The sequence below is a fragment of the Takifugu flavidus genome, chromosome 19, assembly GCF_003711565.1.
Source record: "Takifugu flavidus isolate HTHZ2018 chromosome 19, ASM371156v2, whole genome shotgun sequence".
Lineage (NCBI taxonomy): Eukaryota > Metazoa > Chordata > Actinopteri > Tetraodontiformes > Tetraodontidae > Takifugu > Takifugu flavidus.
The window spans coordinates 6,579,199-6,603,071 of NC_079538.1; the positions used below are offsets into that span (position 1 = coordinate 6,579,199).

The following is a 23,873-nucleotide window of genomic DNA, read 5'->3' on the forward strand; positions in this document are numbered from 1 at the left end:
TTTCTTCCAACATTTATAAAAATTGATTTTATTTTAAATGTCCACAATACAAAACAAACGGTCTTCAGTCATGTTTCGAGCTCAATTTACTATAGTGGTTATGACTGACGTGTGCTTCAAAAACCCAAAATATGCATGGAGTTCCCATCGGTTTACTCCAGAGAAATAAAAGGCCAACGTGTTCATCGAATGTGTCGGTAAAATGAGTCAAATTGGATTAAACGTCAGTGCAGAATAAATAACCCTTAAAAAACAAACCTGGACAGTCATCGGGCCACAGTCTGAGTGGGCTGACATTTAAACAACACTCCCACTGTCACGGATGAACTCAAAATTTACTGGTTCGTAGAACTTGTGTTAATGAGGAAAGAATTGGTCTGACTGGATGGTCCTGTGTGCCCTTCCTTCAAAAACAGCACAATTCACACACAAGAATACGTATGACAGAACCTGGAGAGTGAATGTGGTCTCTATACGTCACGTGTAAAGTCGGCATGGCCTGAGTAACTGGTGCAAATGTACAGGTAATGAGGAAACCTTAATGTTGTCGGGTCTGAAGTCACTTCCTCTTGGATTGACATGTCAGAGCTACACTAGAACACAATGATTTGGGGGAGGTGTCAGTGGCTGCACTTATTTCGCCAGTCCGATCTTCTTAGCTTCGGTTTCGTAGATAAGTAACCTCCACATCTTCACGATAAACACTTCGGCTTCTTCGTCGAGGACCTAAAACGGCAACAACGAATTACCGAGCCGCAGCAAGTCTCAGAATATTCCCACAGGTACAGAACACCCCAGTTGTTCGAATGCAGAAAGTCAAACCTTTACAGCAGCAGTTCAGCTCTCACATTTCTGTGATCGTACTCACCATGGCAACGTCATCTAAGATGCTCTGTGGTGCACTGTGAGCCATCACCTAAAGACACCAGAGAAACGGCACATTTCAAGCTTCTTTACCTCTGATGCCAAAAATAAAGGCATATAAAGGCCTCGATACCTTAGAGCAGACAAAGTCCACTAAAGTCGCCTCCTCTTCTCCGATATATTCAATAATCTTTTTATTGATCCACGGCCGAACGCGTCGTTCCATTAACGTCTAAGAATGAAAAGAAATAATGACCGAAGCTGCGTTGAAACGATAATGTACAGCGCAGGAGTCCCGGTTCTCACCGTGTCGACCATGGACCAGTCCAGCGGGTAAGCGAACAGCTCAGGCTTTGCTGTCGGAATCTTCTCGATCAGGCTCTTGATGTGTTTGCGCTTCTCCTCAGAGTTGGCGCCTTTAATGTTGGACAGGCCGGCTCCGTCCACCCCAAGACTCTTGTCGTCATCGTAGTCCAGCGGCACCAGCTTCCTCTTACGAGGCTGCTCATCCGCTTCTTCGTCATCGAACTTGTCGAAGACGCTGTCCACAGGCAGCTTCTTCCTCTTGCCTGCATTGGGCTGACTGGGACTTCCTGTGGCGCCTGCAGGCAGAATTATTGGGGTTTACTTTGACAGGTTTTGAGCAATAGCATTAATAGTTAATACTATTTAATAATAATCATAATAATAACACATGTAGAGTCTGGACTCACCCAGTTTTAGACTGAGGCCAAACTTTGGCCGGTTCTCCTCCTGTGGGAGGGCGTCAGGGGGGGAGTTTTCATGGGGGATGATGATCCCACAGGGGGACTCCTCCCCAGGGGTGTTGGGAGACACATTGCCACTGGCCGAGGACACAGACGGTGCTGCTGTGATGGGTCGCATTGTGGGCTTTAAACACGGTTTTGTTTCAGGGTTGTCTTCATCGTTGTCATATTCCTCTTCTTCGCCCTCCTCCACCTCGTGGTCCGTGTGTGCAGGACGTTCCCGTTCCCGTTCCCGTTCTTGATCCTGCCTGCGGTCCCGGTGGCTTCGTGAACCCCTGTGACGCTCGCGCTCCTCCTCAGGCTCCGGCTCTTGCACGATTGGAGGTTGCCGTAGACGCTCCTCCTCCTCCTCTTCCATCTGGTCCAATAAGAGGAAGATGAGCGAAAATGAAGAACAAATCAAAGCCTGTTTCTCAGCACAGAATATCATTAGATAGAGAAAGATAAAGTGACCTTCACAAAGGCAGCAGGCAGCACACTCACTCATTACAGATGAACGAAGCAAATGCAGACACACGTACACACACGCACAAACGCCTTCATGCAGCCAAGCATACCCTGCGCAGCTCTGCGTCTGGATTTGGATGCCCCTCGTCTAACAGCCTCTGTCTGATCTCCTCCAGCTCCTCCTTCTCCCGCTTCCTGTCACGCTCGTCTGCCTCCATCTCCTTCTCTCGGTCTCTGAGACGCTTCTGCAGTGCACTGCCCCTAGAGGCCACAATGAGGATGACAACCTTCAGAACAATAGCCACAGCATCTGCTTTCTCAGATCGGGGTCACACAATAAAAAAAAAATATTTTGAAGTGATGTTTGATGTTTACAACTGCAAATGACTGCTCCTGAAGAGTCTCTCCAATATCAAATGTCCCCCTCATTTTATTTTATATAAACCTCATAATACAAATACAAAATGCATCGTTCACCTGTAGTATTTGGGATCATCTCTTTCATCGTCATAATCCTCAAGAAACTCTTTCAACCGTTTACCCTCTTTAACCTGAAGACAATTAGAACCAAGATGAGCATCAAGATAATAAATGTGTTATTGATCACAGACGCGTGCCTGGTTTATTACAACAGATTGGGAATATTTTCAGGATTTCTTTTTAATTCTCACAAGAACAATAGTACAATTAAACCAACTTCCCATGTTAAAAAGGTAAACAATAGAATAGTATCCGGAGTTAAGTGGGACTTTTCTGCGAAGTGTTATTCTGATGTCGTCTCACCATTTCTCTACGACGCTCATCTTCCCGTTCCGAGTCCTTTGCATAATCTCGGGCCTTCTTCCTCTCCCGGAGCTCCCAGTTTTTTAAACGCTGTGGTCGCAATTGTATCAGGTAAGCCGCAATCCAATACATTTTTATGCCGACATTATGAGTGATAAACACTCATGTTGTGTTTATTTCACTGTGAAACTTCTGAACCTATTAGCTTGCAGTCCTTATACTTGTATCGAGGCCCAGCCTCCCTACCTCCTGATATGCTGCTTCCTTGTCTCGCAATTTCCTCTCCAGCTTTCTGCGTTCATAAGCCTCCTCTTCATCTTCTTGGTCACGTTTTTTCTCTCTCTCTCTGTCTCGACTCACCTCTCTGCAGGGATATAAATAGATCTTAGAACACAATATTTGGCGGGGGCTTTTAAACCAGGGTTTTGGTCGGGCTCTGCTTATTAGAGTTGAGAATCAAACTGCCACACAAAAAGAATACTAGTAATGTTTTTATCTTTACCTGGATCTACTGCGATCAACACTCTTGTCAAGGTTTCTGTCCCTGTCCCAATCTCGGTCTCGCTCTCTGTCTCTGGTCCTGCGATCTCGGTCTTTGTCTCGCTCCCGTTCCCTCTCTTTTTCCCTCTCCCGTTCCCGCTCCTTCTCCCTCTCGCGGTCCCGCCGTTCTCTCTCCCGCTCACGCTCTTTTTCCCTTTCCTTCCGTTCCCGCTCAAACTCCAGCCTCTCTTTCTCCCTCTTGTCCTTTTCTTCTTCGAGTTTCTGCAGAGCAAAACAGAGAGCGGTTCAGCCAATGACACACCAGATAGCGGGAATCCTACAATCACACTGTCGTCTGCATGGATCAAGTGGTTTCCAGATCTTAAAAGATGTTTCAGAGGAGCATGCACCAATCAGTGCCCAGCTTGTCAGGGAAGCTGGGGCTGGGGAAAGATGAATGGTTTACCCTCAGGACAGTCATTAGGATCATTTATCTATTATAGAGTGCCAACTGGCATTGTAAATTACACTACATTACACTAGCCTGAATGCAGCTGGAAACCACTTTCATAATTTAAACAAAAAAGTGGAACATATTCAACTTGAGGCATTAATAATGACACAAAAGTGCTGCAAAAGGCAATGGTTTTTCTCTCCTTAAGAGTCCTCCTCTCGGCACAAGGAAAACAACAGAAAACAGGCGTCAGCCTTTGGTGAACTAGTTGTTTGTGACTTACAGGTGTTGAACTATGGACTCAGCCCTTCGCTGCCTCTACAAGCCTTTAAAGTTAGGCCTGGGAGGAAAGCAGGTCACACGGTATACAAGGGAAAAACGTTATGGGATTCTGTCTTGCTTAATCATCATCATCATCAGCATTATTATCGTCATTCAAAATAACAACCTTTACATCAGTCGGTAACATGACATTCAGTTAAGTGAAAATAAATAAAATCAACATAATATACATCAGTAACGTTGCTGCACAGATAAATGAAATTGTAGAAACAGTCTTACCCCTGCAGAAGTCTTCAGCAGCTCTCATGACTTTTTACCAACACACACACACACACACACACTTTAGCCATTACACACAAGGCTTTAAGAGTAAAAATCCAATTTTTGGAGTTATTTTAAAATCTGACTTAACTACAGTCAAGACTAACCAGCAAGGAAAACAGTTCTTGTCATCCCACATACAGAAGAAAATTTATTAATTTGATCAAAATGAAAAAAACTTAATTGAAAAAAATGCAAACTAAAAGCCTTTAGTGCAATGCAAGTTAATAGAAAAAACATAACATGAAAGAGAAAAGGAAAGCAATATACATGGACAATGTCGCTTAATACAAAATATTTATTTTCCTCAAAGATATTCCAAATAAACTAGTAAAATTCCATACAGAAAAATTTATCTGCAGGTTCATAAGATGCAGTAATGTTCGTTTATCATCACTGGACCTAATTATCTGCATGGTTTTCAGAATGACTAGTCTTTATTGGCTTAAACATGTTCGTTATTTGCTTAAGAATGATTGATGAATATACTGTGACTACTCATTCTGCCGCTCTTTCACTTACCTGTTTACCAGAGATTGTTATTTAAGAGTCTTTATTAACCAAATAGGTAAATAGTTTTGAGGTAAATATTTAGTTTTATTGTGATTTCAGAAGTTATAGGAAAAGCTTTTACCATTGCAACTCTCTAAAGTTCACAACAGTATTTCATGTGTCATCTCTAAAAGTGAACAGCTGATACACAAAAACATTGCTTAAAGATGAAGACGATGGGGAAGAGCAACAGACAGAAGAATGAAATCACACAGCACAGGTAGAGAGCACGTACCTTCCGTCTCTTCAGATCAGCATTCTGCTGTGGAGAGGGCGCCCCCCCCGCCCTGCTAGCATCATAATAAAGCTAGAGCCAAAGCCACTGATGTGGTTATGGACCAGTGTCTTTTTGCTTCAACATGAACACCATTCAGACAGACCATAATAAAGAGAGGACAGGCACAGGTTCACTGACCGTCTGGCTTCCAGGTCAATAACACCATAAAATGATGGTAAAAGAAACACTGGAATGTAATGTTATCAAATGGACGGGTAGGTAAGAACCGGCAGCCAGCACACAGAAGTGCAGTTGCCCCTGAGCGAGTCCTCAAGAGGGGGACGCCCGGAATATGTATATAAAAAATGAAGGCTCATACTTACATCCTATCCTCGTTACTTTTCCGAAAGCTCTGAGATTCATCTTGCTTTAGTCACCATATGATCACTATCATAATGGTGGGGTTTAATGAATAGATTAGCTTTTAAGTAACTTTACATCGTCTCCATGCATTTGTGTGATGAATGAAGAATGGAGCTAATAGTCACGCCTAGATAGGTTTACTACTGTGGTGTCAAATCAGGCCTGAAAAGTTGACAGAAGCACTAGAGATATGTGAACATTAAATATCAAACATATCATATCATCTGGGGCGATTTACAATATTTGGTTGTGTAAATTTTAGACCTTCCAAAGTGCAGCCGAAGAAAGGCTTTGCGACTGCAATGTTTCAAATAAACATTTAAATTCTAGGAGTGAGCTATGTGAGCGCCTGCTGTCCAAAACCTGTAATGTTAGCTACAAAACTCAAGAGAAGATTTTACCTTGTGAGTGTCACGAAATTTACTAATCTCTCTGGAAATCAGGTCCCTCTTGTCCTCCTCCATGTCAATAGTGTTAATATCATCCTTAAAAGAAGTACAAAGTACACACGGTTAAAACAATTAAAAATCAAAGATGGTTGGAGGAATATAAACAACATCAAAATGAGTCTACCTCTTCCTTTTTCTCCTTTTTTCTCTTTCGCCGCTGGGAGTCCTCATCCTGTGAAGGTGCGTTGAGTTCTGCAGCATATTCCCGCGTCAATCCATCAATAGCACCTTTGACAATTTGATCCTTCTTCTTTGTCTCTTCATCTAGGACCTCCTCGTCATCGTCTCCTCCTCCTTCAGCTTTCTGATAGCATATTTAAAAAATAGCACACACTTTATGACAGGAAAACAATGTTCTTCATTCAAACTTGTATAAAATAAATCAAAAGAACAAACTTTGTATAGCAATCGTACCCCATTTGTTGTCTTCTTCTTGGCTTTCCATTCATCTAACTGAGCTTTGGTCTTTGCATCCACCTTCACCAGGAGATTTTTGTCTCCAATCTGCAGGTCATGAAGTAGGCGCAGCGCTCTCAACGTCGACTCTGGTTCCTTGTACTCACAAAACCCGAAGGCTGTAAAATATTTTTTTAATCATTAGATGACAAGATCAAACAGAACTGTCCAATTGCACCGTACGGAATTGGACAAAAATGAAATGTTTAAGGTAAATTCCAAATGGCGTCTACAATTAAAATCACTTTCACAAATATGATACTGTGTGTGCAGTAGGAAATACCTTGAAGTTTGCCAGATGCACCTTGGACTCTTTTCCAGCTCAGAACAATTCCACATTTCTATAGTTTTAGTGATGAAGGGGAGAATAAAAACACACCAAGATTGTTTTAACTGTAGTAATATGCAACATCTGGTCAACAAATAATTGCAAAATGAAAGTTCAAGCTATAGAGAACGTTGACATTCCTGCTGATAAACCTAACCTTTGCAGTCACTGATAAACAAGAATAAGAAATGTAATAATTATGAAATGACATTTAGTGATAAACTAGGTTGTACTGTTTTTGGATTGAAATTGATTTCTCAGTTTTTACACCCGTTTCTTAACTGGCTTATACACACAATATCTGTGAAAGATTCCCTGTTCCTTACCGCAAGGAGCTGTCGAATCAGCATATCAGAGGCTTTTTCTGAGATGTTGCCCACAAAAACTGTTGTCGTAGGGCCACTGCTTTCACTTTCTTTGGCAGCAATAAAATCTTTATTATGGACCGGGGGCTTACTGACCACTGGCACAGAGGGCACCATTACAGGAGGGGCAGAGGTCATGATGCCCACGTGAACTGGGATCATTGGAGTACCTGTAGAACAATGGTAAATCAGTACTGTATTGACACTGTATTAATACTATACAACAGGGACAGTATTTGAAACGAAGCTTGCCTGATGGGAAGCCGGCATATTGAGGAGGAATCCCAGGAGGGGGCAACAACGGCCGGTTTAGATGTGGGGGGAATGACATTATGCACCCTTCTCAAACCTGAAAAAAGAACAATAATGAACAAGATATGTAAATCAACATTTTAAAATTTAACAAGTGAAATATATTAAGGTATTCTGTTGGTAGATAATCCCAGACGTTTAAGACTTTCAGCGTTAAGGTACAGACATATCGTAACTGGTAGCTTTGTATAATTGCTATTGGTTTAACTATGTGCCATGAAGCTGAATCGTTTTGTCGCAGCATTTCATGATTTAGCCTCTTAAATTAAACGTCTAGCCGTATGATTAGCTGTGGCTAGCATAAAACACACTATAGCACTGGGCACACGTAAACGAGGTTTGAATAAGCTAGCTAAAGCTAGGGCTAACATTACTTAGCAAGAGTAACTTACGTCGGCGCACGAACAATGAGTTGAACTCGGCCAGAAAGATTCATATACACGTACCCCGAAGTTGGTACGTTGACGGTACTGGGACTGCTAAACGAATATTTATAACTGGATAATATTTTTTATTATTTACGATTTGCACATCGGCTAGTCACGGGCCTTCGACAACAACCTTGCGTGTCAATACCGGATCAGTTCCCGGAACAAAATCAGTCCCAGCACATGCGCATGCGAATGCGCATGTGCTAACTTATACGCATGCGCGAAGATATTAACGAAAAACAAAGAAAGTGGGTCTGCTGTAGCTTTTATTGATGTCACTTTGGGGAAAATACAGTGTTAAATCTGCTGCAAAACATCAGTTTCCGAAAAACAACTGACGATAGGGAAATGTACACTAAAAACTGAGTAACATTAGTCTCTTCCTCCCAACAACAGCAGCCGTTGCGCTGTCATGGCTGCTTCTGACGAGTCATGACGTCACTTTAGGCGGGTTTTTCATGGAAAGTGCTAGAAGAAACGAAGCACACCATCCTGGTTTAAGTATCCTTCCAACAGATTAAAAGATCCGCCGTTATAAAAAATAAAACGACCTACCCTTAGATTTGATGTCTTTATTTGTTCACATATCTACAATAAACGAATAGGACAGCATAAATTAAGCTTACATCGTTACCTTAGGTTCACTACTCCTTAAGCCTCAGGGCCACAAGTGTTAGTGCATTTTAGTCAAACTATATTTCAATATTTGCGATGGTTCTCTTTAACAAGTTATCCGTTCTTATATGATATAAATGTCTTGAAATAATAGGTATTTCCCGTGTATTTTCATTGACTTCTACGTGATTTGTATCACCCAGAGTCAAACGCAAAGGCATCGCATTTCATGCATTCATACCATCTTATTTATAAGTACGTATAACTTCTTTGACTATCTGAAAGGCAACGATGTGTTTTCTTTAAATAGTCATTGAGCGGTGAAGTTTGAGTGAAGATGGTGCATCGCGGAGGGATATGGCCTACACTGAAACCCAGTGTATAAAGATTCCGGACTATCCGAAAGAAGTCCCTTTCTGTGTCCATGCGTTAGAGAGCAAAGGGACATTACATTGGTTGCATTTTTTTCAAGATAAGACCACAAAACCAACAAGGTATGTAGACGAATATTTTGTTGACGCGTCGAACATGTCGTCCTCCTTGGATATATGTGTTTTGCTGAGTGAATTATTGTGTTTATCGCCAATAAGAAAGCACCACAGTAACCCTTGAATTATTATGTGGCTACTTAATTTTATCAGGTATCGCTTATCACTAGTCTTTAATGTGTAGGACGTCTATTTTCTTACTGGTTTAATGAAAACGGAGCAGTTTTGTTTCGGGTACGCATCTTCGGCCCACACCGTCTTTGGTTGCACCAAAGCAGGTGTGGTGAGGATGACAGCGCTGGCTCCGTTTATGTAACCAATTGTGCAGTACGCTTTCCGCCAGCAAGGCCTAGCCGTTAGACAATCAGAATTGACGTTTAAATCTAGTGTGAAAGTGAAATTTAGCTATACTGGAAAGCTCAATTTTAAATGGGTAGTAGCTCCTCTTACACTGACGAGATGATTCATGTTGTATCGTTTTTGACTTGCCTCTCTTACTGGACACTGTTTTGTCGGTTTCCTTATCAAAGAAAATTCTAGATATACGTATATTTTTTAGTTATATCTGGCTATGTTCCAAACATCTCAATTGGTCGTTGTAAAGCACGTGTTTGCCTCGTCCATTGTCTATTGAGCGCCGCCATGTTGGTTCACTGCTACTTCCGCCATCGCTAAAAGCGGAGCGCGTGAGCTTTAAAGGGGAGCTGGGAGGAAAACTTAACCGCTGTGACGCCTCATTTGATCTAACTGACGTGTTTATTTTGTGTGCAGATGCCTGAAGAAATGCTCCAAGAGGCAGAAGTTGAGACCTTTGCCTTCCAGGCAGAGATCGCTCAGCTGATGTCCCTGATCATCAACACCTTCTATTCCAACAAAGAGATCTTCCTTAGGGAGTTGATCTCCAATTCCTCTGACGTAAGCTAACAGCATTTATTATAATCAGCACTAGGGTTGCGTGTAATGATTGTTGGCATACCTAGGTAACATTGCCCAAATACTTGTTTGATTTGCTTAGATGAGCTACTGATGTAATGGCCCAAGAAAATGTATGTGATGAATTTGTGTTCACAGGCTTTGGACAAAATTCGCTATGAAAGTCTGACTGACCCTTCTAAGCTAGACAGTGGCAAGGACCTGAAAATTGACATCATTCCCGACAAGGATGAGAACACCTTAACCATCATTGACACTGGAATCGGCATGACCAAAGCTGACCTTATCAACAACCTGGGTACCATTGCCAAGTCTGGCACAAAGGCCTTCATGGAGGCTTTACAGGTGTTGTGTTAAGTTATTGTTTTTCTAGGTTAAATTCAATAATGTAAATCCAAAAAATCCTTATCAGTAATGACGGTGTCAGTTCCAAGAGTCATCCGCATTGATGACAAAACTAAAGCCAACTGAAAAGCTTTACTGTTGGTCTTTTCCAGGCTGGAGCTGATATTTCCATGATTGGTCAGTTTGGTGTGGGATTTTACTCAGCCTACCTTGTTGCTGAGAGGGTGAAGGTTATCACCAAACACAATGATGATGAACAGTATGTCTGGGAATCTTCTGCCGGAGGTTCATTTACAGTCAGGACGGACAATGGTATGTTTCCGCTTTGCATGTAATGATCACTAACAGTCATCAGTCTCTCGCTTTGATTTGATCTTAAGATTTATTGATGACAATAATCATTGAAATGTTTTTCTTCAGATGCATCAATGGGCCGTGGAACAAAGATCATTTTGTACTTGAAAGAAGATCAAACAGAGTACTGTGAGGATAAGAGGGTCAAGGAAATTGTCAAGAAGCACTCTCAGTTCATTGGCTACCCCATCACCCTATTTGTAAGTATTGTCTTTGGATTTGAAGGTTTTCATTTTGGTAAATTGTTTTGAGCTGTCAACAAACTAGGGCTCTGTAATGTTGCCTTGTAGGTGGAGAAGGAACGTGACAAGGAGATCAGTGATGATGAAGCGGAGGAGGACAAAGCTGATAAGGAAGAGCAGGAAGAGGACAAGGATACACCCACAATTGAGGACCTTGGTTCTGAAGAAGAGTCAAAAGACAAGAAGAAGAAAAAGACAATCAAGGAAAGGTACACTGACCAGGAAGAGCTGAACAAGACCAAGCCTATCTGGACCAGGAACCCCGATGACATCACGAATGAGGAGTATGGCGAGTTCTACAAGAGTCTGACCAACGACTGGGAGGATCATCTGGCTGTCAAGGTAAACGGATCCTTCCCAAAGCAGCATGTTTGTGCACAGACTGAAATAAGTGAAACATTGACACAATTTTTATTTATTTTTTTTTCAGCACTTTTCAGTTGAAGGCCAACTTGAATTCAGAGCACTGCTTTTTATTCCTCGCCGTGCACCTTTTGACCTCTTTGAGAACAAGAAAAAGAAGAATAACATCAAGCTTTACGTCAGAAGGGTCTTCATAATGGACAACTGCGAAGAGCTCATCCCAGAATACCTCAGTAAGTGGAATTGATGCTCCCCTGATTCTGTCAAGCTCCACAACAGTGCTGTAATTTAGACAAAGGCTCATTTGTAAAAGAAAGACCCCGTTTTGTTTAGACTTCGTCCGTGGTGTTGTGGACTCTGAGGACTTGCCCCTCAACATCTCCAGAGAGATGCTGCAGCAAAGCAAGATCCTGAAGGTCATTCGCAAAAACATCGTCAAGAAGTGCCTTGAGCTTTTTGCTGAACTGGCAGAGGACAAGGAAAACTACAAAAAGTTCTACGAAGGATTCTCCAAGAACATCAAGGTAACTAATATATTGATCGTAGGTTAGTCTGACGCAATAATTCATCCCTCTGTAGTTTTTGCCTCAACAATTTTCATGAATTGACCAGTTTTCATCTGGTCCATTTTAGCTGAAGGAAGAAAGGCCTTAAGAGGACAAATATCCCAGATCAGAATTTAAATCGGTTGTGTCATTTCTGTTTTTTTTAAGCTGGGTATCCACGAGGACTCGCAAAACCGCAAGAAGTTGTCAGAGTTGCTGCGCTACCACAGCTCCCAATCTGGAGATGAGGTGACCTCCCTCACAGAGTACATTACCCGCATGAAGGAAAACCAGAAATCCATCTACTACATTACTGGTAGGCTCTCTTCCCACACAACGGTTTTAGTGGTGCCACAAGGCTCCGTCTTGAATTTCCAACTACGTTTATCCTCATAGGTGAGAGCAAAGACCAAGTGGCAAACTCGGCCTTCGTCGAGCGCGTGCGTAAACGTGGTTTCGAGGTGTTGTACATGACGGAGCCCATCGACGAGTACTGCGTCCAGCAGCTGAAGGAGTTTGACGGCAAGAGCCTTGTTTCTGTCACCAAAGAGGGTCTGGAACTGCCAGAGGATGAAGAGGAGAAAAAAAAGATGGAGGAGGATAAGGCCAAATTTGAGAGCCTGTGCAAAATTATGAAGGAGATCCTTGACAAGAAAGTGGAGAAGGTCGGTGACTAAAGTTTTGAAGTTCTCAAAAATGAATGAATAAGGCTGTAGTTGATGGTATATTGTTTGGTACTAGGTCCCATAATTAAGACAATCTTACTCTGGTGAGTTCTTTACATCTGAAAGGAATTTGAATGATTCATGTTCGACTAATGCTGGTTTTCAAAGGATTGCCAAGTTGTGTGATCTAACATGCCTGTATGTGGTATTCTTCCAATGGGAGCTTTTGTCCCTAAGTGACTGTCTCTACATCGTGTGGCATTGCTGTGTTCAACATGACTTGTGCATGAATTTGTAGGATTTACAACTGGTGTTGAATAGTGGTGTCTTGGTCTCCTTTAGGTAACCGTCTCCAACAGACTGGTCTCGTCACCCTGCTGTATTGTGACAAGCACTTACGGCTGGACAGCCAACATGGAGAGGATCATGAAGGCCCAGGCTCTGAGGGACAACTCCACCATGGGCTACATGATGGCCAAAAAGCACCTGGAGATCAACCCTGACCATCCTATTATGGAGACTCTCCGACAGAAGGCGGAAGCTGACAAGAACGACAAGGCTGTAAAAGACCTTGTCATCCTTCTGTTTGAAACCGCTCTGCTCTCTTCGGGCTTCTCCCTGGACGACCCCCAGACTCATTCCAACCGCATCTATAGAATGATCAAACTCGGACTGGGTAAGGACTCGCCCAAGTAGTTTGACAATCCATTAGTTGCAAACGAGTAGCATAATCACTGTTGCTTCCCTCTAGGTATCGACGACGACGACCTTCCCACAGAGGAGACGACGTCTGCGTCTGCATCTGTACCAGATGAGATTCCTCCCCTAGAAGGTGATGGTGAAGAAGATGCTTCACGCATGGAAGAAGTTGACTAAATGATCCCCTCTAAATCTCAGATTTTAAGTTTACCATCTCCTTTCCATTGTTCAACCTTCAATGCAAAATAGTCTTATGTTGTGTGGTGGGCTGGTGTTACTCTTGTGTCCGGAGCGATATTGTGAAACACCTTTTTAATAGCAGTTATGTTGATATCCATACATGTTAAGTACCCTGTTGCACTGAGTTAATTGTTGGAGTGACTGTGAAAATGGGAATGGTACATTCCATTATCAGGTCCATAGGATTCCAGAGACGCTTTCGGCTCTGCAACACCGAACACTGCATGGGAAGACTGGACGTCTTTGCCTGAATTCAGGCTTGTCTGTATTCAGAGTCTTCTTTTTCAAAAAATAAAGATGTAACGCCACCTTACATTGCCTGGAAATCGGTTCTTTCAGACAAAACATTCCAAAAAATTGATGCTTTAGTTTTATTGATTAGGGGCTACGTGGTGGTTTTCCACTCCACTCACAGGTGGGAACAAACCCTAGACCTTTTCACCTGTGTATGTCCAAAGAACTACATTAATTTGGATCTCTGGAGGGGTACAGTATTAAAAATGGCCCCCAGCTACATGTTCACATGCAGATATGTTGTTCCTTAGATTTTTCTGGGCAAATTGGATACACCTTCCTAAAGAAAGTGAACCACAAGCTGGGAATCCTCAATAAAATGGCACAATAAGGCTGTGGTTACAAAAACAGGTTAGAGAAAAGAACAGTGTGCCAATAAAGGTGCCTCCTTAAAGCTAGATTTGAACCAGCAACTCCAGGATGCCAGCATAGGGGTTGCCATAGTGTTCTGCTCTACCAGCAACACCAAAGTTTGAGAGTCACAGTTTGTAAAAGGAATATGGGGAGCTAAGACTGAAAGAAAATTTTAATGATTTAAGTTTACCATCATCCACCACGTGCTGCACTGAGTAAATTGTTGGAGTGACTGCGAACATGGGAATGTTACATTACTTTATCGGGTCCACTGGAGTCCAGGGACGCTCCTGGCTCAGGTGCAACATCAAACGCGGCATGTTTGTATTCCAAATCTTGTTTTTCAAAAAAATAAAGATGCCGTGCCACCAAACATTGCCCGGAAACTGGTTCTTTCAGCCAAAACATTCAAACAAATGCTTACGTTGGCGCCTGTTGTACTTACTAGTTGGGGCTATGTGTTGTTTTTCACTACCTTCATGGATGAAAACAAACCATTGACGGCCCAGCAAAGGATGTTCTTCCTACGGAAGCTGAGGAAGCTCAATCTGCCTCCCAGGATGTTGGCGCAGTTTTATACGGCCATCATCGAGTCCATCCTCACCTCCTCCATCACCGTGTGGTTTGCTGGTGCCACAGGGACAGACTGAGGCTGCAGCGCGTCGTGCGCGCTGCCGAGAAGGTGATCGGCTGCAGGCTCCCATCCATCCAGGACCTGTATATCTCCAGGACCCGGAGGTGTGCAGGTCGGATCACGGCGATGATCACTGTGCCCGGCACTGTTTCCTCACTCCGACCCTCCCATCATGCTCAGGCAGACTACGGTCCATTCGGACCAGAACCTCCCGCTACACTAACAGCTTCTTCCCCTCTGCCATCAGGCTGCTGAACACCAAGTGACTTATCACTTAAGCACCATGTACAGCAGCCAGCCGGACTCATAAACAATACACTCCTCATGGACCTGCACTATTTCTCACCACTCACTATTTATGTAAATACTGTATATAAGTCTTATTTTATTTTATTTATCTTATTCTAGTGTGGTGTTGATGTCTAATGTTATGTTGAATGTCGCAGCGGCACACCACGACAAATTCCTAGTTTGTGTAATACTGTGTATTACATGTACAATGGCAATAAACCTTCTTCTGATTCTGATTCTGATTCTGATTCTGACCTTTTCACCTGTGCATTGTGATAAAAGCAGCGTCCGTCATCTTCATCACCTCCTCCACACCTCCCTCACTCACCTGGAGAAGGCTGGAAGCACTGTGAGGATCATGTTTTTTGATTTCTCCAGTGCATTCAACACCATCCAGCCCAGGCTGCTGGGGGACAAACTGGAGGTAGCTGGGGTGGATCACCACCTCACAACATGGATTCTGGACTACCTTACACAAAGACCACAGTTTGTGAGGGTGAAGGGCTCCGAGTCAGATCGCCTTCTCTGCAGCACCGGTGTCCCGCAGGGAACAGTTCTGGCTCCTTTCCTGTTCACCCTCTACATAAGATAGTCTGCTGGTCCAGTAGCATCACGGACAGGGACAGGAAGAGGATGGACAGACTGGTAAGGAGGGCCAGCTCTGTCCTGGGATGTCCCCTGGACTCAGTGGAGGTGGTGGGAAATGGGAGGATGATGGCTAAGCTGTCATCCATGTTGAACAACACGTCCCACCCCCTACAGGACACCCTGACAGCACTAGGCAGCTCCTTCAGTGAGCGGCTGCTCCACCCTCGCTGTGTGAAGGAGAGGTATCGCAGATCTTTCCTGCCAGCTGCTGTCAGACTGCACAATAAACATAACAACCGCTAACACAATCTGAATATTATATATTCTGATATGTATATTGTATTCACCCTCTGTACTATGTACAGGTACACAGAGGCCGAGTACCCATTTATCTGGATTATTGTAAATATTCACCCTCTTGTATATTCCATTTGATTTCTATCTGATTCTATCTTATTTTTCTCTGAGTGCTCTTGTTGCTGTTGTTGCACTGTAAATTTCCCTGTGTGGGACAATAAAGGATCTGAATCTGATCTGTCTGAAACAACTACTTGATAGAACACTTGAGAACAACATGTGGACACACTCTCATCTCTTTCTGCCTTGTTATTTTGATCAGGAAACACGGAATTTGACCATGAAAATTATCAAAATATACAGAAACCACACCCAACATCACAGAAAGCATAGACCAAAAGACAAATATTAAAACTTAGATTATTTTATTACTTTGTTTTTGAACATCTCATGGTTCAGCCTTTGCACTCCCTAGTGGCAAGGTGAGGTACTGCATTACTTGCCTTCCCTGACAACACGTCACTGGTCTATATGGCAAAAGTGTTAAGAGTACCCTAAAAATTGTTTTTTATCTACTTGTGTATATAAAAAAGGAATGACATCATTCAAGGATCAAAGGTCAAAGGAGTGTTGGTTTAAAGCATCATTCATGAAAAATAATTCACTATCCTCTACATCACTTTTATGATTAAGGCAGTCTTTGAGGCAGTCTTAACTATAAAAAAGATGCAAAATTCAGCTGGCCAGAGATTATTGTTCAAGCTCGCAGTCTTGTGACTAAATGTCGCATTGACCATATTAAAGCCAGTTAAACTCTTCTTCTTTGATATTCTGTGTAATCATTTTCCGTACCTACAGGTGGCGGAAGTGAGACCGGAAGTTGTCCCGGTAAAGAAGCGAAGTAACGTAGCAACCTCGCCGAGTCCATAGCAACGGATCATTATATTCGTTACAGAGACGTATTTCCAGTAATATGGAAGACAAGAAACAACGCAATCGTCCCAAACGCATTTTCATCAACGACATCCATAAATACTCGTCCAAATACATCGCTCAGGTACTCAAACGACGCGTTGATTATCATTTTCTCCACCGTTCAACAGTCTTTCCTCCACAGTTCTTAGCGGGTTGTAATGTCAAAGAAAGCTCAGAGGATGAAGGATCGGAGACAGAGGCGGCGAGCTCCTCTCGTCCAGCTCAGCCTGCCTTTGAAATTGTGGGAACATCATTGGATTCTCCTGAACAAGAAGCAAAACAAAGGAACTTTCCATTCAAACTGTACTGTGTAAGTCTTGCACGAACAAGCGTGATTACATGGTGTGATTCTCGTTGTGTTTTTCAGATGCAGAGATGAACTTCATTACTTCTTTAAGGCTCCACTGAGATAATATACATGTTGTTCTGATTATTTCTGAATCTTAATGCTGCTCAATTACATCATATGATAAGAAAAAACACAAATTCCAACGGCATGTATTAACGACAGCATACTACTACTACTAATGCTAATAATAAAAATAACAATAAGAAGAATAGAATTTCTTGAAAACAACTGTCTTTTTTAAGTCACCCACTCGAGATGAGCTGCTTCAGGTTCTGCTGCAGTGTGACGTTGTGGTGTACAACATCTCAGAAAGTCTGACCAAACAGGAGATTGAGGAAGCAACATGGGCAATCACGGGTAAGAAACTGGATTACCACCAGTATTTGAATACGTAATAAAAAGCAGGGTCTTGGTGAATAGTTTGTGTCTGTTCCTCCCCCTCTCAGCCCTTCAAGCAGAGATGGACAGCTTCCAATCTCGGAAAATGTTCATTTTAGTCTCAACAGTGATGACCTGGGCTCTCACCAAGCCGCGTGATTCCGTACGTCTGCTGGAAAATTTTGTTGACTTGTTTCTTGATTAAAGCACGACTTATGGGAATGTTCTGTTTATATTCAGGAAGATCCCGATGCTTTTCTAACAGAGGAGGACTTCAGAAGGAGGAGGCAACTGCCCAAGTTCAGAGACCACTACAGACTGGAAAATGATGTGCTTAAACTGCGAAAAGTTGTATGTGCATCGCTTAAAGAATAGTAACGTTTCATTCTCACAAGCATTTCATATCAAAGGTGATTTATTTTTCACAATCACAGAAAAAATGCAAGATTCTCAGTTATGTTGTAGCTTCTGGTCTGCAGTACGGAAAGGAAGAAAATCTTTTTCATTACTTTTTCAAGGTAGAGAAAATTTTATTTGCAAAAATAATCTCAGCCCGTTCAACGTTTCAGTTCAATCTTGTTTTTTTTGAAATTCTTTTTTAACACAGATGTCTTGGTTAATGCGTTTGCCAGAAGTTCCTCTATTTGGACCAGGCACAAACTACGTCCCTATGATTCATGTCCACGACCTTGCAGGGTGATTATTGATTGGTGATTAGAGCTAATGATGTAAATGCCTGCGGAGAGATGACTCCTTATTGTCCACGTGACCCCGATTCTGCTGTGGTACAAGCAGTGACACGCGAGCCTGCTTGCTAACCTGTTTTACAGCATGGTTTTTGCCTTATCCCCTGCTGTGCTCAACCCTTTTTATTTTTACAGAGTTCTTCAAAACGTCATTGAGCTCAAACCCAGGTCAAAGTACATACTTGCGGTCGATGACTCCAAGAACACTTTAGAGGAGGTTGCAAAGGTACGGTCAGGGCATGTTCGGTGCATCAGCTTTAAGAACAAAAAAGTAAGAAAAACGTCTTATTCTCATCCTACAGGTAATAAGTGAGACGCTTGGGTCTGGAAAACTACGCAAAGTACCAGAGGATGAAGCCACATCTACGGCAGCTTTTCAGGTAAATTTTATAATTATGTATTATTATTAGTAGTCGTAGTCACGGTAGTAGGACAAGTAGTACTGATATTCCATCTAAAATAAATCAGGCATGTTCTGTCTTCATATATCTTTATAACCTTCCGTTACTCCTTAAATATTTTGACTGGGTCAGTCCTTTGATGAGTAAATATTGTATCACTAAATAATATTATCGTCATTGCAGCCAGAGGAATGGGCGTGTTTGAGTATCGACCTACGCCTGGAAGCTTTTATCATAAAAGACTCCTTCAACATTGAGTGGAGATACGAAGACGGCCTGGTCAGCAACATAGAAAGCATCGTGGAGGAATTCAAAGAGGCCAGGCAGCTACTGGTGAGGCTTTACTCTCATCAGTAGACGTCTTTGTTAATAATCTGCCTCTGCAGGTAGCCCTGGATGGGACCTTTCCATCCATTTGTCTTTCAAATGGGTCAATTTTTTAAAATTTGTTTATTGCTTCCTGATTCAGGCATTTTTTTAAAGTTTCTTTTTTAATATACTGTGTATATTTACTGTCATTTTCCTAGCTGCTGTCCTGGGCCACGCAAACCAATTGCCTCTTGTGTGATAAAAGTAATTGTCTGAACTGAAGTGAACACTGTTATGCTAATGTCCTGCTTTATCCTTCCATCTCAAACAATGTCCTCTTCTTTCCATGTATTTCCATAGCCAGTCAGAATCTTTCTGTTTGGGCCTCCGGCAGTAGGGAAAACTACGGTCGCTCAGAAGCTGTGTCATCTTTATAAGATACAACACATCACGATCAATGAAGTAACAGAGGAAAAGGTCACACATTGGGTCAGTGGGAGCGCTGCATACTCTCAGCAGGAGTTACGCTGCCCCCTTGTGGAGATTTATGGCAAACGCTTTAAGGTCTGGAGGTAAATAAATACAATTTTTGAAAATTTCTTTCAAAATTTTCTTTTTTTAGAAAGCAATTGTGGATGCATCAGAACATTTCAGTGAAAAGGAAGTGGCTGGTGCTCAAGCAGCGCTGGACAACATCAAGGAACACTGGGAAATAAACGGTGGTTAATCGCTCTTCTCAGGATCAGATGGAGACACAAGCAGCGCATTTACCTTATCTTTAAGAGATTTTGCACTTCTGCTTTCGACTCTCATTACAAAATAACCTGCGTGACTGGTCCTTTAGGTCAGCTGCCTGAACATCAGCTTTTTGAAATCTTGCAAGAAAAGCTCAATTCAAATCCCTGCAGGAACCAAGGATTTGTTCTCGATGGCTTCCCAAACACGTATGACCAAGCAAAGTCCATTTTCTCTGGTAAGATTATTTTTTTCACCATCCTTATGTTATTTATGTTGATAACATTGATAAGGATGTCATGTTTGTGTCATTTAGATGAAGATGCGTTAGACCAGGATCGCAGGTTCCAACAACCGGTGTGCAATCAGGAGATCACTCCAGGTTATATTTGATTTCCTTTTTTTGCTTTAGTTTGCCACATGTTTATTTAGGAAGTAGATTTATTAGCAAAATAACCTCAAATGAATCCCCTCCTTATAAATGATGCACTAAAGTCAATATTCTACTTTTTATTGGCTTTTAGAGCACATTTTTGTATTAGATGGACCAGATGACTTTCTGATTAAGAGAGTTCAGGGACTTCCACAGAGCGCCGTGGAGAGGACGCTTTACACCCAGGAGGAGTTTCTCTCTCGTCTACAGAGATACAGACAGCTCGGCGCTTCCTACGACTCCGTGGTGGACTACTTTGATGAGCTGGAGATTCACCCAGAATACATTGGTACTGTCTTCAAAGTCACAGTGTTCATTCAGGCAAAGAAGGGGAACAAGGAGGGGAAAAAAGCTTTTCAGAATTTGCAAAAAATCTTTGTGAATTTTGCAAATATGAAATGACATAAGCACCTTTTCCTCTGTCAATTTCTATTAAATACAGTAAATAATTGAAGTTATAGTGGGGATGAATGCAGATTAAAGCGAACATTTCAATCCAGGTCCAGCTCCACTTGTCCTACGTCAGTTTGATTTTCTTTCCTGCTACAGATTAACCAGTTATCTTATTGTCTATATGCTAAGCTAAGATAGCAGCTTCTGACTCAGACACGTGAGCGGTGCTAAATGAATGAAACCTGGATCTTCACTTCTTTCGCAGACGTCAGCACAGCTGATCCAGAGTACAGAAATGTCGTGAAGACGATCACAGAGCTGGTGGGGCAACCTAAGAACTACGGCCTGAGCCCAGAGGAGCTGGAACAGGAGGAAAGAAGGCTCAAAGAGGAGGAGGACCAGAAGCTGGCCTTGGAGGCTGCCGAGAGGAAACACAGGAACGAGGTTGCCCTGGCTGAGATGGCGCTCCAGTATGAACAGTGGGTGAGTGCAGAGGGGCAGGAAAAAAAGCAAATCATAGGAGTAAATATGTTAAATTCTGTGATATTATTTCTCAGCAGAAAGATCTGGTTGAAGTGAAGAGCCAGGAGGAAGAGCTGGAGGAAGCTCTTGCTCTTCCTTTGAGGAACTACCTGATGAAGAATGTGATACCCCCTCTCTCTGAGGCCTTGCTGGACTGCTCCAAGATCAAACCAGAGGACCCTGTCAACTTTCTGGTGCTTCCACACTGTAGAGCACGTGAGCGACTTTGCTGAACTGATAGTGAACTAACTCACACTGTCTTTGACTTCTGCTGCAGGCTGAACATCTGCTTTTGAACATTCAGCAATAAAACAGCACTAAAAAGCTGGAAAGACAAAAAGTGGATGGCTGGCTGTCAACACGCTGACAGGCTGGGTAATAACATACTTCTACATTGTGGAGTGAATGATTTGGGATTAATAAATGTTCCGGATTATATCAGTGACTGACCTCATTGCATCGCCTTCCACGTGGCTTCATTGTATCTGCAGAGGATTTTTAGTTACACCCAGTTTCACACAGGGCCCCCACCTGTGCCATCCCTCACAGCTCAGGACAATAGATCGCTGGCATGGAAACTTTTGAAGCACTCCACATATTTATAGCGCTGACTTTATCAGAGAACCTGCTGGCAACCAGGCCGGCATATTCAAAGCACAGTGATGCTGAAAGGAGCAGCTTCATGAATGGAAACTCCTGACCATGTATAGGAAACATGGAAGAGGACAGTATATAAGAAGTTGAGGTTCCTTTTTGGATGATGTACAGCATGAGATAGCCATTAAGTACAGGCAATCTCAACAAAAGGCCCCGAGAATTCACTTTTTCTTACAGTAATAAAAGTCATAGGGTCAAATGACAGCTGTCATTGTCAGACTATACCTGCTGAATTATGGGTAACACCAGCGGTGTCGGCTTCCAGACGGGGCGGCTGTTCACAGCTGCGACATGACCCATTAGTGGAGCTGCAGCTGGGTGACGAGGAACAGCCCTGCTCATTCACCAGCAGCAGCTGATTACAGCCGAGCCTCACACCCAAACCTGGAGCCATGCGGCGAGCACCAAGGGTCTTTGTCACTTGAATCCGTCTTGCTTGTGGAAGATAAGACAAGACAGAACGGTCAGCGTTGCAACAAGAAACAAGGGGAGGAAGAGCAAAACGAAGTAGCCTCGCCATCATCAGTGTCGTGACAAATGAAATGGTGGTTATTAGAAAAAACAGACCTGAAAAATAACAGTGAACTAAAATCAGCCAGATCTGTTTCCCATCACAATGATGATGAATCTCATCATTTTCTACCAAGCATACAAATAAACCAGCACATCTTGTCTACAGGCTGCAGAAATAAAAAGAAGAAGAAACTAATGCAGAGAAAAAGCAAGAATTAAAGAGGCCCCCAACACCCACCGAGGCCTCATAAATCAGTGTCCAACCAGGACTGTTACAAAGCAATTGTTGTCAACAGCTGCTAAAGTGACTGCTTGTGTGTGTGTGTGTGTGTGTGTGTGTGCGTGCGTGTGTGCGTGCAGGGGTGGTGTCGGATGGGGGGGTCAGCTGGGAGGACAGACAACCCTTCCTACGTTCCCTTTTAAGGGCAAATGTCCTCCAAACCCACGACCCTGTTGCAGCGCCATCTGCTTTATCCTGATAAAGAAGTGGCGACAATGACGCGCCGAGGAAAGAAAGAAAAAAGTGCTGCTTCTTGCTCTTCTTCTCCGCCTGGAAGGGAACTGTTGACAAAACAGCTCCGGGTTCATCAGCGCCGGGTTCATCAGCGCCGGGTTCATCAGCGCCGGGCGTCTGAGAGGCTGAGCTGGCAGGCTTCCCTCTCCCTTTTACTGAGGGGTCGTTAATTTATCATTAATCCTTCTCGATGTTTGCAATAAAGGTGTGTTTTATGCCTCGTGTTTATTTGATGGCTTCCTTAAAGACTAACAGATGCTGCAAAGCATCAGGGGACTCCTTCACTGTGGCTTCTTCACTTAAAAAAAAGCATTTATTTGCTTCAACCTCTCCTTTCTGCTTCCTCCCTTCAGCAGAAAAGGGAAGAATTACCACAAATACCTGAATACTTGCATAATTTAAAGGTGACTGCATCAAGTCCTGCAGCCAGAGCGGCTCACGTCTGTGACTGCAAAGCTACAAATAGAAGTAGATAGTAGGTTAGAAGCATCTCTGCCTGAAGCTCATTAGCAGCACATGGCCACAAATGGAATATTTCAGCGTCTCCGTGGTATGGGGGTTATTTACATTCTTAATGCAGTCACGGTGGCCTGATAGGGCTCCGGTAGGGGATGTGGGGGCAGTGCGAGGTGACGAATAAGGAGCCGAGCCTGAGCCTGCTGTCTGCGGCACCTGTCAGGCACCATTTCCCTAAAAGGAGAAGCTGGAGCCAATCAGAGCTCGTCCCTGCCCGTGCAGGACATCCCAGGGATCCGTCGCCAGTCTGGGCTGGAACCGCAACTCCTCGCAACCCCCCTATTGTAAAAAAAATAAATAAAACTTACAATTTGGCCTCTCAGCTGTCTGGCATGTTTCTGACCCCCCTTCCTCCTCACACTTCCTCCCCACGCCACTGGCACACCATCGCAGTCGGGTGCCCTCAGACTGCTCTTTAACCGTCTTAGATTACACTCACCCCCTCCCGTCACCCACTTCCCCGGTGCCCTGTTAGGGCTCAGTCATATTTACACATGCTCTGAGACAGTGGAGAAGGATGCTGTTAATGACAGACAGAAATATAAACTTATTAA

At 43.1% G+C, this 23,873-nt stretch overlaps 3 protein-coding genes across 4 annotated transcripts; 2 read left to right on the forward strand and 1 right to left on the reverse strand.

The window, feature by feature from the left end:
* Positions 1-12: 12 nt before the first annotated feature.
* On the reverse strand, positions 13-8,106 carry rbm25b (RNA binding motif protein 25b). Its single transcript, XM_057017866.1, has 17 exons — positions 7,893-8,106; positions 7,441-7,537; positions 7,150-7,358; positions 6,779-6,836; positions 6,454-6,614; positions 6,164-6,343; positions 5,992-6,075; positions 3,364-3,623; positions 3,108-3,225; positions 2,862-2,951; positions 2,556-2,629; positions 2,189-2,339; positions 1,578-1,989; positions 1,171-1,466; positions 998-1,096; positions 869-916; positions 13-726 (listed from the first exon to the last, which is right to left on the reverse strand). The coding sequence occupies exons 2-17, from the start codon at positions 7,517-7,519 to the stop codon at positions 634-636; spliced, it is 2,412 nt and encodes an 803-aa protein (XP_056873846.1). The 5' UTR covers positions 7,520-7,537; positions 7,893-8,106; the 3' UTR covers positions 13-633.
* Positions 8,107-8,859: 753 nt separating this feature from the next.
* hsp90ab1 (heat shock protein 90, alpha (cytosolic), class B member 1) lies at positions 8,860-13,733 on the forward strand. Its single transcript, XM_057017867.1, has 12 exons — positions 8,860-9,040; positions 9,806-9,949; positions 10,106-10,312; positions 10,465-10,624; positions 10,733-10,866; positions 10,957-11,250; positions 11,339-11,504; positions 11,605-11,795; positions 11,985-12,132; positions 12,213-12,481; positions 12,824-13,157; positions 13,233-13,733. The coding sequence occupies exons 2-12, from the start codon at positions 9,806-9,808 to the stop codon at positions 13,355-13,357; spliced, it is 2,172 nt and encodes a 723-aa protein (XP_056873847.1). The 5' UTR covers positions 8,860-9,040; the 3' UTR covers positions 13,358-13,733.
* Positions 13,734-16,763: 3,030 nt separating this feature from the next.
* Positions 16,764-23,027, forward strand: LOC130515998 (adenylate kinase 7-like). 2 transcript variants are annotated; one of them, XR_008947322.1, is made up of 19 exons: positions 16,764-16,935; positions 16,996-17,163; positions 17,445-17,559; positions 17,649-17,743; positions 17,821-17,931; positions 18,015-18,098; positions 18,188-18,276; positions 18,462-18,552; positions 18,629-18,706; positions 18,911-19,060; positions 19,397-19,525; positions 19,659-19,755; positions 19,881-20,009; positions 20,088-20,153; positions 20,296-20,493; positions 20,863-21,080; positions 21,155-21,313; positions 21,397-21,494; positions 22,650-23,027. XR_008947322.1 is itself a non-coding variant. In XM_057016720.1 (18 exons), exons 1-18 carry the CDS (start codon positions 16,852-16,854, stop codon positions 21,427-21,429), a joined length of 2,094 nt encoding a protein of 697 aa, XP_056872700.1. In that variant the 5' UTR covers positions 16,764-16,851; the 3' UTR covers positions 21,430-21,557. The 2 variants fall into 2 exon arrangements, 1 of the variants encoding a protein (XP_056872700.1); XM_057016720.1 differs by lacking the exon at positions 22,650-23,027 and having other exon boundaries at positions 21,397-21,557.
* Positions 23,028-23,873: the final 846 nt, after the last annotated feature.

Bases quoted from the DNA above. Each gene is read 5' to 3' on its own strand.
- rbm25b (XM_057017866.1), bottom strand. From the start codon at position 7,519: ATGTCATTCCCCCCACATCTAAACCGGCCGTTGTTGCCCCCTCCTGGG. The intron at 6,076-6,163 runs GTAGACTCATTT...ACTTCTTTTAAG, and splicing joins AAAAGGAGAAAAAGGAAGAG to GATGATATTAACACTATTGA. The intron at 2,630-2,861 runs GTGAGACGACAT...AATTGTCTTCAG, and splicing joins ATGAGCGTCGTAGAGAAATG to GTTAAAGAGGGTAAACGGTT.
- hsp90ab1 (XM_057017867.1), top strand. From the start codon at position 9,806: ATGCCTGAAGAAATGCTCCAAGAGGCAGAAGTTGAGACCTTTGCCTTC. The intron at 9,950-10,105 runs GTAAGCTAACAG...TTGTGTTCACAG, and splicing joins TGATCTCCAATTCCTCTGAC to GCTTTGGACAAAATTCGCTA. The intron at 10,313-10,464 runs GTGTTGTGTTAA...GGTCTTTTCCAG, and splicing joins CCTTCATGGAGGCTTTACAG to GCTGGAGCTGATATTTCCAT.
- LOC130515998 (XM_057016720.1), top strand. From the start codon at position 16,852: ATGGAAGACAAGAAACAACGCAATCGTCCCAAACGCATTTTCATCAAC. The intron at 18,099-18,187 runs GTAGAGAAAATT...TTTTTAACACAG, and splicing joins TTTTTCATTACTTTTTCAAG to ATGTCTTGGTTAATGCGTTT. The intron at 19,061-19,396 runs GTGAGGCTTTAC...GTATTTCCATAG, and splicing joins AAGAGGCCAGGCAGCTACTG to CCAGTCAGAATCTTTCTGTT.